This window comes from Nyctereutes procyonoides, unplaced genomic scaffold (genome assembly GCF_905146905.1).
Source record: "Nyctereutes procyonoides isolate TBG_1078 unplaced genomic scaffold, NYPRO_anot_genome, whole genome shotgun sequence".
Lineage (NCBI taxonomy): Eukaryota > Metazoa > Chordata > Mammalia > Carnivora > Canidae > Nyctereutes > Nyctereutes procyonoides.
The window spans coordinates 15,214,718-15,230,959 of NW_026575155.1; the positions used below are offsets into that span (position 1 = coordinate 15,214,718).

Sequence of the window (16,242 nt, forward strand, 5' to 3'; positions counted from 1 at the left end):
TCCTGTCCATCGCCGCCTCCCCAGAACATAAACTCCTTTGTGGCCCAGTTGAAAGCAGATCCTGGCTGACGCCAGGGCCCTGGAATGAGGACCGGGAGGGCCGGGGCCACCAGGGCAGAGGCCACCCAAAAAGACACCAGGGCAGTTGGCCACTCCGAGGGCTTCCTGCTTCACCAAAGTGAGCAAAATACTAGCGATCCTGTCATGTTTGACACAGTTGAGCGGCCTGTGGTGCTTTCTTCCTGAGACTGATGGAGAGGGCCTGACTCTGCGTGGCTGACTCTGAGGGCTGAGAGATGTGCACACCCCAGGGAATGAAGGAGAAGCTGTCCACTGCGTCCACTTTAACCAACTGTCTGGGCAACTAGCTTGCCAATCGATAGGCTCCAAACACCCCAACCCATATCTCTACCCCTCCTCTTCCCTACTCCTTGTAAAATCTGCAGTACCCCACCATCTCTCCTATAAGCTGAACTCAGGAGATGGTGCAGTCTGGAGGGCGTCCTGGCCTTACCAACAAAGCCCCGGTGCCCAGGGGGAAGGAGAGGGCAGAGGCAGGAGGCACCATGCAGAAAGGCCTTGCCCCTCCACTCCGGGCTGTGGGGCTGTCCTAGGAGCAGTGCTAGTGGTGTGGGTAAGAGCCCTCTTCAACCCTGTGTTCCCCGGACTTCACAGACTGCACCGTGAAGCCTTGCACCAAGCAGCTGCACCTGACCCTGGCCCACAAGTTCTACCCCCACCACCAGAGGACCCTGGAGCAGCTGGCCAGAGCCATTCACCCGAGCCACAGCTGCCAGTGGACTGCCGCACTTTACTCCCGAGACATGCGCTTCGTGCACTACCAGGTGAGCAAACCCGGGCCTGGGAGCCTCAGCCAGAGCCGCCTCCCCATGGGAACCAATGGTTGCCCACCCGACGGAGAGCTTACCCCCAGGAGCCCTCCCCTGGAGGCATTTCAGGAAAACGAAGACCATTTATGGTTGGGTTTTGTTTTTATTTTTTTTTTTTGGTTGGGTTTTTTAAATCATTTTCTCTTCTGTGCAATTTGGAACTCTCGTTCTTTTACATATGAGTGCAGACACACACACAAAAAAATTGAAAAAAGAATGGTAGCAATTCTGGCGATAAAAAACGGACTACTGCAAAAATCTACGAATGTATCGTATCGCTGATTAATTCGTTTAAATGATGATTTCAATGAAGCCTTATTGCAGGGCTTCCTACATTGATTGGCTTAAATAGAAAGTGTGCCGGGCTCCTTTCAGGCCCATGGAATTAGCATGAATGAATCCACCGTGTTCCATGTTGTATGAGAAATCATGAATAAACTCATGCCAAGGAAGGTGGATGTGAAAGTCTAATCACGCTCTAAGATCTTTCATATTAGAGATAAGTAAATAGTGATAAGAGATAGATAACAGATAGGTAGACACCAGAATTCATTTCCAAACCCATCCCAAGAATCCTGAGCCACGTTCTGGTACCCTCTGTCACCATTTATCACCAAAGGCCGGGACAGTGCCTTGGAGTCTTAGAACTCATCACGGGAGCCTAGAAGCAAGAGGCCCCTGTCATCCTTCTCCTGATACCATCTTTCTCCGCACAAGTCCTTGATTGAGACAGGAAAACACTTGCCTCTTTTCCAGACCCTCAGGGCCCTCTTCCAGTACAAACCTCAGAACGTGGACGAGCTGACACTAAGTCCCGGTGACTACATCTTCGTGGACCCCACTCAGCAGGAGGAAGCCAGCAAGGGCTGGGTGATTGGGATCTCCCAGCGGACGGGCTGCCGGGGCTTCCTACCCGAGAACTACACAGAGCAAGCCAGCGAGTCTGACACCTGGGTTAAGCACAGGTGAGTGCTGCCTCCAGCGACACCCCAGACATCATTCCCTGAGTTAATGCCCAAGAATGTCCTTCTGAAAACAGTGGTTGCCATATTTGTATGCTTCTAGATCATTCCTTCGTTGGTAAAAATTGCTTTCTCCATGCTGGCGACATTATCCCTGCAGGTATACAGTACATATTCTGGTCAATTCATGGTTTTCTGAGGATGGTGTTCAGAAAACATGAATTACTCTCTTTGTCTTTTGACATCATAATCCCAAAATGACTACAAAAACAACTTCCTTATTATGGACATAAGAGATCATACTCAGAGATCCTAAACTTGGCTTTATTTTCCTCCTGCTCAGTGTGTCAACTGTGAAATCTATTGCTTTACGCAGATGACCATGAACTTATCAGCTAAAGCAACGCACATTCAATATCTCCTAATTTTCATGCATCGGGAGTCTGAGCATGCCTCAGCTTGGGGTCTCCCAGATTTGGGCCAGGGCTAGGGTCTCATCTGAAGCTCGGGGTCCTCTCCTGAGCTCACATGGTGTTGGCAAAACTCATTTCCTGGAAGCTATAGGCCTCTTGGTGGCTTGCTTCTTCACGTTCAACTGGAGAATCTCTTCACTTGAGCATTTTTAGCATCATCTGGAGAGGCTGAGGTTGATTGGAATCATCAGGTATTGGTTCCTTTTGTCCAATTCTCTTCCCTCAATCTCTCTCCTGACATGCGTCACTATGAGCAACAAGAAGAAAACGGGCCACGCTTTTAACACTGTGCTTGGAGATACTCTGTGCTACACGACCAACTTCACTGCTTCTAGCTTCTGCTTTCCACCAACAATTTCACTCAACTTTTCACCACTACATGCTAAAAGGTCCCCCAAATTCAGTTAAGGTGTAGCCAGAGAAGTAGAACAGAATAGTAATTTATGTATATATTATATATGTATAAATGTACATATATTATCGTATATGTCTTGTACATATGTAATATAAATATATTTATACATATATATTTTATTGTTAATACATGAAAATTATGAATTGATAATATAATAGTTTCTATTTATGTCATATTATTTATGTTATGATACATGTATATGTTACGCACCACGTATATACACATCCATTTAAGGATTTATTACAAGGCAGTGCCGTGTGTGAGTCTTGGAGTTAGCTCCACAGGGGTAGGCAGGCAAGAAGGGAGGGAGTGAAGGAAACCATGGAAACCACATAACCTCTGGAAACCATGGTGATCGAAGTGCTTGTCTCGGTGTGACAATCAGGACAGACTCCCCAGGCAGACAGGGAGCAGTTGCAGACACAGCTGCTACTTGGAACCTCTTAGGGTCAGAGAAGCCCTAAGCCTTTTTTTAAAGACCTTCCAACTGAATAAGTCAGGCCCACACAAGATAATCTCCCTTTTGATTAACTTAAAGCCAGCTGACCAGGGTCTGTTTTTTAATTTTTTTTTAATTTTTATTTATTTATGATAGTCACACACACACACACAGAGAGAGAGAGAGAGAGGCAGAGACACAGGCAGAGGGAGAAGCAGGCTCCATGCACCGGGAGCCCGACGTGGGATTCGATCCTGGGTCTCCAGGATCGCGCCCTGGGCCAAAGGCAGGCGCTAAACCGCTGCGCCACCCAGGGATCCCCTGACCAGGGTCTTTAAGAGCATCTGCGAAATCTCTAAGCAGCACACAGCTTAGCGTTTGATGGGATAACTGGGAAAAGGTGCGCGTGTGCTTTCCACCGTGACCTAAACTGTCTGTAAAAGAGATCATGAAATTATGAAATAAGGTATTAGTGAAATAAGTTGTGATACATCCATATAGAATACTCGCAGTGCTTAAAAATGGTCAAGAGGAAGTTTTTTATGTGCTGATATGAAAAAATCCGAGACGGGTTGCTGAACTGTGTGTAGCACAGAACTATTTGCGGGGAAGGGTGAAGCGGAACACAACTGTCTGCACATGTATGTGTGTGATATGTATTTCTATGCATGCCTGTGCCTAAAAGTTCCCTGGAAAGGAGCATCTCTAGAAACTTCTAACAGAGGTCGCCTGGGGGTTGGGGGAAGGGCTGGGAGAAGGAAGAAGACTTGGGAAGGAGACTGTTCTCTACCTCCCGTGATTTGTAAATATTTGAACCATATGTGTGCATTACTTATTGAAAATAAAAATTCACCCCATTTTAAATTTAAATAAAAGAATAGAAACACATCGGGTCAGAGAGAGAATAAATGGGAGAAGTCAGACAAATCCAGGGCTGGGGTTGCACACGCCATGCATGCCGGGAGATCCCCGCCTTCCCACACCCGATGCAGAAAGGGATACGGTTTCCACCAAATCATCTCAGCCATTCCAGATGCAGTAGACCAGTCATTTGGGAGAAGCACCTTTTTGCCAGGGTGGACATGGCCATGGGTCCTGTGGGCTACCTCGAAGTCACACTGGAGCCCCGCGGGACTGCAGAGCTAATCCAATACAGCCCCCTGTCCTGGAAAGCGGAGAACGCTCCGGCCCGGGAAAGTGGGGGAGGCCGGATGGTGTCACACAACTAAGGAAGCACCTGCTTTCCTTGAGAACCAACTCTGTCCATCACCAGGTCTCATCAATGCTTTAAGTAAATTGGGAAATTCTGGTCACGCCCCCACCGCTGTCTGAGTTCCAGGAGGAGCGGGACAGGTCTTCCACTCCCCGCTCAGGATGGGAGAACCTCACTGCCGTGGGCCAATTGGCAAACCCAGATGTTTCTAGAACTACACAGTGAAGACTCTGTAGAAGACAAGTGTGTGGCCATTATATGTTTTGCTTCGCAATCAGTCAACCACCTGCGACCAACGTAACCAATTAAGCCTGACATTTCTGGGACTAGTCTTCCTAAAGACAAGTTTTCCTTATGAATTAATAAACACCAAGAAAAATTGCAACAAAAAAGAGAGAAAACTAAGTAGTGGGCTCCCCCGTGGGGTGTCTGACTGGCCATGTTTTGAAAGCACCCCCATCCTCTCTGGAGGAGGACAAGACATGCTGACACACTGTGACGTGTGATTACAGGCCCGATGGCAGATCCCCAGCACTGCTGTCAGACTCCGTCATCCTGGCAAAGTCGCTTAGAACTGCCAAAAGTGTACCTTATTAAACACCGAAGTCTATTTAAATTAGAAGATGATCCTTGAATGATTGGACACATCACTAATCTGTTGAGTAGAGGGAAATGTGGTCTGGTGGCACCGTCCAAAGGCTAGCTTGTGGACACAACCTCCCCCTGCGTGGAGGTTTCCAGAACCTCCCCCTGCGTGGGCTGCAGGACTGGTACTTGGCATGTGTCACCTGCTGGCCTTACGGATGTGCCCAAGAACAGATGTGCACTTACCCTGGAGCAGCCCCTACCTGCCAGAGGGCACACCTTTCTAGGTATGAGTTTGCAGCCATGCGGTTCTGCTTGGCCACTGAAACATCCACCGCCCGTCACCAATTCAACTTCAGCCTTCTTGCTATGGTCCTGGGAGTCTTTGGAATCACTGCACGACAAAATCACACCCGAAACCTGTTGGTGACCTTGAAGGAGACGAGCGGTGACCAGCTTGATACGATGGGGGAGTGTCTTCAGGAATCAAAGTGGCTCTCAACGCTCCACATAGAAAATGTATGTCACATAATCCAGAACAAAGAGTGGAGAGGCCGGGAGTATTAGAGCTTGGAGAACAGTTTGTCTTCTGGCCAAGATGAGAGGATTTTCAGCACTGAAGCCATATCCACCCAGTAATTTCCAAAACCACAGAGCGCGTTGGTGGCAAGTACCTCGGATGTAATAAAGGTGCTATTGTGGGCTGAATTCTGCCTCAGATTCCTGTGTTGAAGTCCTGGCTCCCAGCGCCCCAGAATGGGACAGTAGAGATGGGGTCTTTACAGAGGTGATTAAGGGAGGAGGAGGTCACCAGGGTGGACCTGATGCAATCTGACCCGTGTCTCTATGAGATCAAGACACAGATGCACAGAGGGGGACGGCATGAGGACAGGGGGAGAGGACGGCATCCACGGGCCCAGCAGGACCTCGGGAAGAACCAACCCTGCCCACGCCTGGATCCCAGAACTTGGACCCCAGGACGGGGACAATAAATGTCTGTCGTTTCAGCCGCCCAGTATGCGGTGCCTTGTTACGGCTTCCCCAGGAATCTAATAGGGAATGTGGTCCATACAGCCCCACAGGCTACAGCTACGCCCCTTTTAAAAGCCAGGGAGAATGTAAACCCATCTACTTCTGTGGTCTGGGTTGACCATTAAGTAGTTCTCCCAAGAGAAAATCAGAAATATTTAAATGCCAAGTTCTTTCCTTTCACCTCTCATTGTAATCTTGATTATATTTCATTTGAAAGACAAGCGAAAAAACAATTTGGTTTTCTCTCCAACTGCAGTCTTCACAGATGTTATTTATAGATAAGGAGGCTCTGCTGTGCACACGTGGGGAGGCAGGAGCAGGGTGCAGGCCCCGCCTCATCCTCAGGAAGAGGAAACCCACCGAGGTTTCCTTTGTCAATTGGAGACCGTAAATGGGGCCTCAGCGATGGGAGGAGGGAGCTGTCAATGGTTTGGGCGTGGATACCTGTGCTCTCCGTCCACTTACGGCCAACTTCAGCCCTCACCTCTTGGGAGCTCGCCTCTGACCCTGAGAGTATGCGAGCAAAGGATCTAGCTCTACATGAGCTAGATCCCGCCAATGGGAGTTTCCAGAACAAAACAGGAGGGCAACAACCTGAAAATAGAAGGTACAACTTGCAGAACTGCACAATTTTGAGAAGTGCGTTCGCCAGTTGAAACACCACATGGGCACAAACGGTCCAGGGCGGTGATGGTGGAAGGCTGGTGGCTGGAGCTGGGGTGCAGGGGAAATGCTCCCAAGGAGCCCCCCCCCAGCTCTGGCTCTGGTCAGGTCTCAGCGTGGACACGTGGGGGCTAGCGGTAGTTGTGGGGGAATGGAGGACATGAGGTCCCTGGGGGGAAATGCAAACATTCACACACGGGCCGAGGGCGCAGGAACACACCGCATTTATGATAGAGGAAGACGAATCATGAATGCTATCAATTCCTCATGAGCATTCAGGTTTAATGAAATTCCAGAAAAATATCAATAGGATCATTTGCTGAAACTTCACTGGATGATTGAAAAGTGTATCTGGAAGAATGAATGGGAGAGAAACTCAAGAAACCTTGAAAAGTAAAAAAAGTAACGAGAGGAGCTGGTTACCCTACACATATTAAAAAGCTGTTATAAACCGATGATACGGTCCTGGCTTGGGAGAAGGAGGGAAAGCAGATCGGATACCAGCGCGGGAGGCCTGGCCTCTTCACACCTGCCGACGCATCAGAGGGAGAGGAAAGGGTATCAATGAGGGGTACTGGGGGTGGCCTCACCTCATATATGGAACTCAACCCAGGAATTAAATGGAAACAGAAAATCATATAAAGTGGAAGGCACTTGAAATGAATTTATTTCTGATTTCTGGACTGAGCAGAGCTTTGAAGCATAGAAGTGACAGAAGGAGTCTTCTTCAGACACTTGACAGATCGGTCTTTAATAGTGACTATCAAAAGCTTAGAATTTAAGGTTTCTGGGTGTTGAAAACCATAAAGTAGCCTACTATTGGAAGAGCAAGAGGAGAATAATGCTCTTCAGAACACAGAGTGAGGGACGCCTGGGTGGCTCAGCCTTTGGCTCAGGTCGTGATCCTGGGGTCCTGGGATCAAGTCCCACATCGGGCTCCCCGCAGGGAGCCTGCTTCTCCCTCTGCCTGTGTCTCTGCCTCTCTCTCTATGTGTCTCTCATGAATAAATAAATAAAATCTTTAAAAACAAAACAAAACGCAGGAGTGAGGGCAGTGTGCCCTTACCAGTCACCCCGGTGAGTGTGAGCACATCACCTCCCCTTCCGATCCTCCCACCAGCTACGGCCTGGGAGCTTCCGTCCTCCAGCGGATTTGTGTGAGATGTTTGCACTTCACCAAGACGCCACCTACCGGATTCATGAGTCCCGTCCACTGTGGCAGGTGAAGTCAGAAGCTTGTCCAACCAGCTCCGGCCACCAGGCCACCCACCTGCAGCCTCGGGCCACGTGCCCCTCTCCCCCATCAGACTGTGCTGTGTGGTCTGAGCTCCCGCCCAGGGCCACCGGCCCACAGTGCCTCACAGCCCAGCCCCGGGGCATCCCATGCCCTCCAAGGGCTCCGTGCCAGCACCATCTGCCATTCCTGAGACTTTCCCCCATCATTCCCACTGGCAACACACAGTGATCTTAAAAAAAGACTCAATCACAAACCCTTTATTTCCCTGTCTAGCTACTGCTCCTTTTCTCTGCTCCGATGGTAGATTTTTAAAGATTTTTATGTCTTTAAAATTTTTTTCATCATAAGTAAAAATATATATATATTTTTCCTTTTTTTTTTAATTGGAGTTCAATTTGCCAACATATAGCATAACTCCCAGTGCTCATCCCATCAAGTGCCCCCCTCAGTGCCCGTCACCCAGTCACCCCCACCCCCTGCCCACCTCCCTTTCCACCACCCCTTGTTCGTTTCCCAGAGTTAGGAGTCTCTCATGTTCTGTCTCCCTTTCTGATATTTCCCACTCATTTTCTCTCCTTCCCCCTTTATTCCCTTTCACTATTTTTTATATTCCCCAAATGAATGAGACCATATAATGTTTGTCCTTCTCCGATTGACTTATTTCACTCAGCATAATACCCTCCAGTTCCATGCTCATGGATTGGGAAAATGTCAATGTTACCCAGGGCAATTTACACGTTTAATGCGATCCCTATCAAAATACCATGGACTTTCTTCAGAGAGTTGGAACAAATCATCTTAAGATTTGTGTGGAATCAGAAAAGACCCCGAATAGCCAGGGGGATATTAAAAAAGAAAACCATACTGGGGGCATCACAATGCTAGATTTCAGGTTGTACTACAAAGCTGTGATCACCAAGACAGTGTGGTCCTGGCACAAAAACAGACACATAGATCAATGGAACAGAATAGAGAACCCAGAAGTGGACCCTCAACTTTATGGTCAACTAATATTCGATAAAGGAGGAAAGACGATCTACTGGAAGAAAGACAGTCTCTTCAGTAAATGGTGCTGGGAAAATTGGACATCCACATGCAGAAGAATGAAACTAGACCACTCTCTTGCACCATACACAAAGATAAACTCAAAATGGGTGAAAAATCTAAATGTGAGACAAGATTCCATCAAAATCCTGGAGGAGAACACAGGCAACACCCTTTTTGAACTTGGCCACGGTAATTTCTTGCAAGATACATCCACGAGAAACAAAAGCAAAAATGAACTACTGGGACTTCATCAAGATAAGAAGCTTTTGCACAGCAAAGGATACAGTCAACAAAACTCAAAGACAACCTACAGAAGGGGAGAAGACATTTGCAAATGACGTAGCAGATAAAGGGCTAGTTTCCAAGATCTATAAAGAACTTCTTAAACTCAACAGCAAAGAAACAAACAATCCAATCATGAAATGGGCAAAAGACATGAAGAGAAATCTCACAGAGGAAGACACAGACATGGCCAACAAGCACATGAGAAAATGCTCCGCATCACTTGCCATCAGGGAAATACAAATCAGAACCACAATGAGATCCCACCTCACACCAGTGAGAATGGGGAAAATTAACAAGGCAGGAAACCACAAATGTTGGAGAGGATTTGGAGGAAGGGGAACCCTCCTGCATTGTTGGGGGGAATGTGAACTGGTGCAGCCACTCTGGAAAACTGTGTGGAGGTTCCTCAAAGAGTTAAAAATAGACCTGCCCTACGACCCAGCAATTGCACTGCTGGGGATTTACCCCAAAGATTCAGATGCAATGAAACGCCGGGACACCTGCACCCGATGTTTCTAGCAGCCATGTCCACAATAGCCAACTGTGCAAGAAGCCTCGGTGTCCATCGACAGATGATGGATAAAGAAGGTGTGGTCTATGTATACGGTGGAACATTCCTCAGCCATTAGAAACAACAAAAACCCCCCATTTAACCCATCCCTCACCCACCTTCCCTCTGGTGACCAGCAGTTTGTTTTCTGCCGTTAAGAGTCTGTTTCTTGATTTGTTTCTCTCTTTTTCTCTTTGCTTGTTTGTTCTCTAAAATTCCCCACATGAGTGAGGCCACACAGTATTTATCTTTCTCTGACTTATTTCGTTCAGAATAATACTCTGTAGCTCCATCCATGTCGTTGGCAATATTTTGTTCTTTTTTATGCCTGGATAATAGTCCCTTGTATATATAGACCACATCTTCTTTATCTACTCATCCGTCGATGGACACTTGGGCCACTTCCATGTCTTGGCTGTTGTAAATAATGCTGTTATAACCTTTGGGGTGCACGGGCCCCTTTGAATCCGAATTTTTGTATCCTTTGGGTAAATACCTAGCAATGCAATTGTTGGGTCGTTGGGTAGTTCTATTTTTAAGCTTCTGAAGAACCTCCCTACTGTTTTCCAGAGCGGCTGCATCAGCTTGCGTCCCCATCCACAGCGCACGAGGGCTCCCCTTTCTCTACACCCTCATCAACACTTGTTTCTTGTGATGTTGATTTTAGCCAGTCTGACCGGTGGGAGGTGGGATCTCACGGTGGTTTTGATTTGCATTTCCCAGATGATGAGTGATGCTGAGCAACTCTTCATGTGTCTGTTGGCCATCTGGATGTCTTCTTTGGAGAAACGTCCGTTCACGTCTTCTGCCCATTTTTAACTGGATTATTTGTTTTTTGGGTGTTGGTTACAGATCATTTTAAAGTAGAACTTATAAAGATGATCTCCCCTTTCATGAAATGAATTTCCCCTGGGATACTTAGCCATTTGCTTATTCTTGGAGGATGTAAGTGACTGTTCCCTCTCCTCCTCTGGCCCCTCTCCCTGTTCCTTCCAGACACACTGACTTGGAGCACCTGCCATGACCGCCCTCCTGTCCTGGAGTTCATACTACTCTAGTTAGCTATGATCTTTCCCCTCCATCCTCTTCAGGTCCCCTGATTCTGTGCCCACCTCGTGGCATCATTCTTGGTTCATTGGACAGGTGGCAGTTTCCTCACCACCTGCAACTCCTTGGGTACTGTTTTCCCCAGCATGCACGAAAGGCACCCCCCTTCCTGTGTGTTTCCCTGCATCTTAATCTCTCTTCATGGCTGCTTCATTCTTGTATCCCAGCCACATCCATCTTCACGCCTTTGCTGTCTTAGAAGGTGAACCTACAAGGATGGTGCACTAGTTTGCCTGGGTTACTGGACCATGTACCCCAGCCGGGGGCTTAAACAACAGACATCTCTTCTCTCAAGGTCGCAGGCTGCAAGTCCAAGATCGGGGTGTGGGCAGGGCTAGTTTCTCCAGAGGCCTCTCCTTGGTGTGTAGTCGGCCACCTTCCTGGTGCCTTTTCATGGTCTTTCCTCGGGGCCAGCATCCTTGGTGTTTCCTCTGCGCCTCCTACTCTCTTCTTATAAGATTGAATTGGGCCACCCTGCCGGCCTCATCTTACCTTAATTACCTCTTTAAAGACCCTGTTTCCAATAGTCATACTCTGAGGTCCTGGGGCCAAGACTCTAGATGTCGAGGGGCCATGATTCAGCCCATAACAAGATTTACTCAGGAGTTGTTATGTGCTGAGCACTGGGCTCTTCGAACACACTGCTGCGTTTTGTCCCCAACAGTGACCTTCCTTGCCCATCTCGTCATGTGCGTTCCCACGCACACGCATGACCAGATGCAGACGGTTGCTTCCCAATGTCTTGAAGACAACAGCACACTCGTTTCTTCTCCCACAGGACATACACCTTCAGCCTGGCCATGGACCTGATCTCCAGAAAGGACGGTGAGGCCAGCGGCCGGCGAAACGGGGAACTCCACGCTTCACAGATGCCAAGGGGCATTAGCAGCATCCAGGCCTTACAGGTGATGGAATTCTCTGTTTTGCAAGATGAACGAAGGGAAATCACACTTTATATTAACTCCGTGGTAGACTCGGCCCCTCGGGTACAGCCCCAGCCCCGGGTGGCTCGGCAAGAGCCGTGCCCTGCAGTGCTGAGGGCCTGGCCGCACTGCTATGTCCACCCTGGGCAGAGGGGTGGTCGCCCCACGCTGTGAGCCTCTGCAGGCAGCCTCCTGGGCATTGCAAGAACATGCAGCATGTGCTTTTAACTCGGGGGATCACGGCACCAGGACAGGGGCAGGGAAGATGCAGGGACACAGCCCTGCCCAGAATCCCAGACTCCTGCACCAATTCTCTCATGGGCCAGCTGTGTGACCCTGTGGGGGTCGCCTCCCCCAGGGCCCCGAAAGATGGGGGTCTCTCAAGTCAGTGCTAGGAGAGAGGAAGGGACTGGTACTTGGTAACCCGGAGGGCCAGCCGCCACAGGGCCAGGCTCAGGGGCCCAGCGGGGACACGTGAGCCCTGCCACCTGCGAGGGGCACGTCCAGGAGTGAAGCCTCCCCGCAGGGCCTCCACGGAGAAGACTGTCCCTCCCCAGAGGCGAACAGGTGACACGGAATCCTGGCGCTGTCAGGGTGGTGGGCAGGCTGGCCCTCAGGCCGCTTACCCAGGAACCCCGGGGGGCAGGGCAGCTCCTGCAACTAGCCCCTGGCCACCCCCCACTTCAGGGGAGATGCCTCTCAGACCTGCGTAGTTTCCCCAGCGGCACCTCCACATCCTGCCTCCTCTGCCCCCACATCGAGTTAGGACTTCATCCTTGCCACCCCCAGCTGCCTGGGAGATGTCACTCCCCATTTTACAGATCTGGAGACTGAGACTTATGGAGGAGACGAGAAGCTTGTGCGGGGCGCTCAGACACCTAAGCACCCCTGAACTTGGCTGTTGGAGGATTCCATGGGACAAGGCGCCCACAGCAGGCCTGGCCCCCGGTGCTGAGGGTCTGTTCCTGCGCAGAGGGCAGGGCTGTGATGTCTGACTCCCCCCTGTGTCCCCAGCACCTGGCTCCGGGCCTGGTTGGTAAATCTCATTGGACGAATCACGGAATGACCTAATGAAGGCCCTGACGGGGGCTTATGAGTGAATCGCCCTAAATCCAGAGCTCACCCCTCTTCCCCAAGAAGCCACCAGTCCCTCCTGGGGGGGGGGGGCTTGGTCCAGAAGAGCACTAAGCATTGGATACTGGGTGCTGGGAAGGCCACGGAGCATCCCCTTAGACAGGCCTTCAGCTGGAGGGAACAGCCTGGGCACAGCAGCTGCTGGCCGGGAGCCCAAGACAGACAAAAACGGGGCTCCCCTACGCAGACTGCCCAGACTCTGGAAGGCATGACGGAGCCTGGACTCGCCCCCCGTAGTGAGGTTCAGGAGAGCAGGCATAGACTGGGGTGGGGCTCCCTGAGGCTGTGCCCCCCCCCCCGCCCCTTTCCAGATGGAGGACAGGAAGCTGGAAGGGAAGGGTCATAGCTCAGCCAGAGTCTGAACTTGCTGCAGCTTTAAGTGGGTGAAAGCCTAGCAGACATCTCCCCGCGAGCCGGACCCTCCTCGCCTGGTGTGAGCCCCCCTCCTCCATGTGCTAGGAAAATAAAGCTGGCATCCGCTTTGAGACGCGGGCGCTAGCAGGCTGAAGAATGGCCCCAAACATGAAGTCCTACCCAGTCCCTGGAACCTGCGCGTGTTCTCTTAGCAGGAAGAAGTGTCTTTGCCTGTGGGGCTGAGCTAAGGGTCCTGATGGGGAGCATCCCACGGGCCCTAAATCCAAACACAGCTGCCGCTTGGAGAGACAAACAGGGTGTCTGATCCAGACGGAAGAAGCGAGCACACAGATACACAGAGGAGGAGGCCTTGTGAGCGTCGGGGCACAGACTGCAGTGTCTCCCCCAAGGCCAAGGACTGCTGAGGCTCCAGGAGCTGAGGAAGCCAGGAGGGATCGCTCCCTAGAACCTTAGGGGGGACGGCCCTGCTGACACCGTGATTTTGGAATACTGGCCTCCAATCTGCGAAGGAACCCATGTCTTCTGCTTTGCTACAGCAGCCCCGGGCACCTCATGTGCTAAGAGGCAATGCAGTCCTGGTGTCCCATAGACCCCAGGAGCTAGGCCATTCCACTCCCCCGTGGACCTTGCACTTTATCTGAATATTCCTATTGCAAAGAGGGCTTTGCATTTCAAAATTCAAATGCTCTCAGCTCCTCCAGGGAAGAAAATGCTCTAAATTCAAAACCTCAGCCCAAAGCATCAACGGTACGTGGAGACCGTCAGTAAGCAGACTAGGCCTGGGAGCCCATGCATGCCCTGCAATCTGCTTGCAGAGCTGCCCTTGACAGGGGCAGGGGATGAGATATTTTAATGTTCGTTCTCCTGGGGAAAGGCATCCTGGTGCCCATAAGCATCGACCATACTTCGCTATTAGAAGACAACAAGACAAGCTTCCCTTTGGAGCTCTGCCCTAGAAGGTGTGCGTTTGCCTCCGGAACCAAGCATCTGCACACCGTATTAAGGGACCATCAGAAGATTTGCTTTGCCTTGACCATATGTCCATTTTGGAGAATCGGCCCCAAGGCCCCGAGAAACTGTGCATGGGGACTTGGAAGGTCCCACAGCCTCAGAAGCACATTTCAGGCACACGTCGGCATGCGGTCAGACCCACCAAGAACGACGAGTGGGTAAAGCCGCTGGAGACTGACTCGCCCAGATGGCCGTGGAGCTACGGGGGATGCTGGCCCCACGAACACCGTGAGGCAGGTGATGTCCTACCTTATCCTGCCAACAAACTCGGGGAAGTGCAGGAGAAAGCAGGCAGATGGGCCTCCATGCTGAGGAGGGCCATGTCTTGCCACCTCCCTTTCTTACCTCGCTCAGCAGCAAAGACAGACAAAGTATCAGCTCCTTCATTTTCACCCTAAGCCCAGCCTCAAAGAGCTGTGAGGCCAGGGGTGGGGAGCGGGAGAAAAGCGTCCACCTGAGGAAAAGGAGCTGGGCAAGGACAAGCAGAGCACCAGCTAGAGCTCCCCCCTGCCCAGACACCCTTCCCATTCTGGCCCTCCTTGGTGAGCTCGGCCAGCCCACCCCTGCTTACTGTAACCCATCCATCCCGCTGACCTTGGCCTGTCCATCTTGGTGATTTTGGTCTGTCCTTCCCTGGTGACCTTGGCTCTAGGCATGACCAAGTTCCACGTCCCACCTGAAGTCCTCCCAGCCCACCTCCTGTGAGAGGTACCGTCAGCTGTCTCTCATCCTCCTCTATGACTCATCTTTCCATGTTTGTCCTTTGGTCCCAGTGAGCTCAGAAGCTCCCTAAGTGGGGAGTCTGTGAGCTGAAGCTTGTGCCCCAGCCTCTGATATGCTTGCTCCCAGTATTCTGGGCCCCAGGATACGACCAGCAGTATCTATAGAGAGAGAAAATATGTAATATCTATTATACGATAATAATGTGTATAGAAATGGAAAATGTTCCAAGACATCACCATGGAGGGATGAATGTTTGTGTCCCCCCAAAATTCATATTTTGAGATCCTAACCAGCAGTGTACTAGCATTAGGAAGTGAGGACCCTGGGAGGTGGTTAGGTCAGGAGGGTAGAGCCCCTATGATGGGGTTAGTGCCCTTATACAGGGAACCCACAGAGGTCCCTTGCCCCTTCCACCCTGTAAGGACCCAGCAAGAAGTTGGCCCAGAAGAGGGCCCTTGCCCAATCATGTCAACACCCTAATCTCAGATTTCCAGTCTTCAGAACAGTAAGAAATAACGTCTGTCGTTTACGAGACCCAGTCTGTGGTGTTCTGTTACAGCAGCATGGAGGGACTAGGACAGCGGTAAGGACTTGGAAGAAACAGAAAGGTAGAAAAGTTGATGGACTCTGTATGCTATGGGATGTTCCTATTGCCTGTCATTTCCTTGTAGTAGTGTCATGATGCCCAGGAAATACAAAGTTGCTAGAAATGAAAGAGAGTTCCACCTGCAATTCCTAATCTTCTTTCATTGCAATTCCTTTGGTGAATTGGGCTGTAGCCACTGAGCAAGGAAGGAAGAGATCCCGTTTCTAGGCCACCTGTCGTATGGTGAGGGGGAGGTGCCCACTGAATTAAGTCGAAGAATGCAGATGTAAAATTGCACATGTCTTTCCTTCCACCACCTCAGGCCACGATAGCGAGGAGGAGCGTTCTGGTGGTGCGCCATGGGGAGAGAGTGGATCAAATCTTCGGGAAGTCGTGGCTACAGCAGTGCTCCACTCCTGACGGTAGGTAACGTCCCGGAAGAGTCTAAACCCAGGAAGTAGATGTATCTAACAAACGGCACCCTGCTCGGCTTCCTGAGCCAGATCTCCCATGGCACCATTCTTGAGAGCGACTCCGCAGAGCTAATGTATGTGGGAGGGGTACATGCTCCATCTTTCGCCACGGGCATTGT

The 16,242-nt window shown here is 50.5% G+C and overlaps 1 protein-coding gene across 1 annotated transcript in view; it reads left to right on the forward strand.

The window, feature by feature from the left end:
* The window catches only part of UBASH3A (ubiquitin associated and SH3 domain containing A), a 41,950-nt gene that overhangs the window by 11,027 nt on the left and 14,681 nt on the right, over positions 1–16,242 (forward strand). The window contains exons 5-8 of the mRNA XM_055313689.1: positions 676–845; positions 1,647–1,855; positions 11,677–11,803; positions 15,973–16,072. Coding sequence (XP_055169664.1) covers positions 676–845; positions 1,647–1,855; positions 11,677–11,803; positions 15,973–16,072 — 606 coding nt within the window. The remainder of the gene's footprint in view (positions 1–675; positions 846–1,646; positions 1,856–11,676; positions 11,804–15,972; positions 16,073–16,242) is intronic.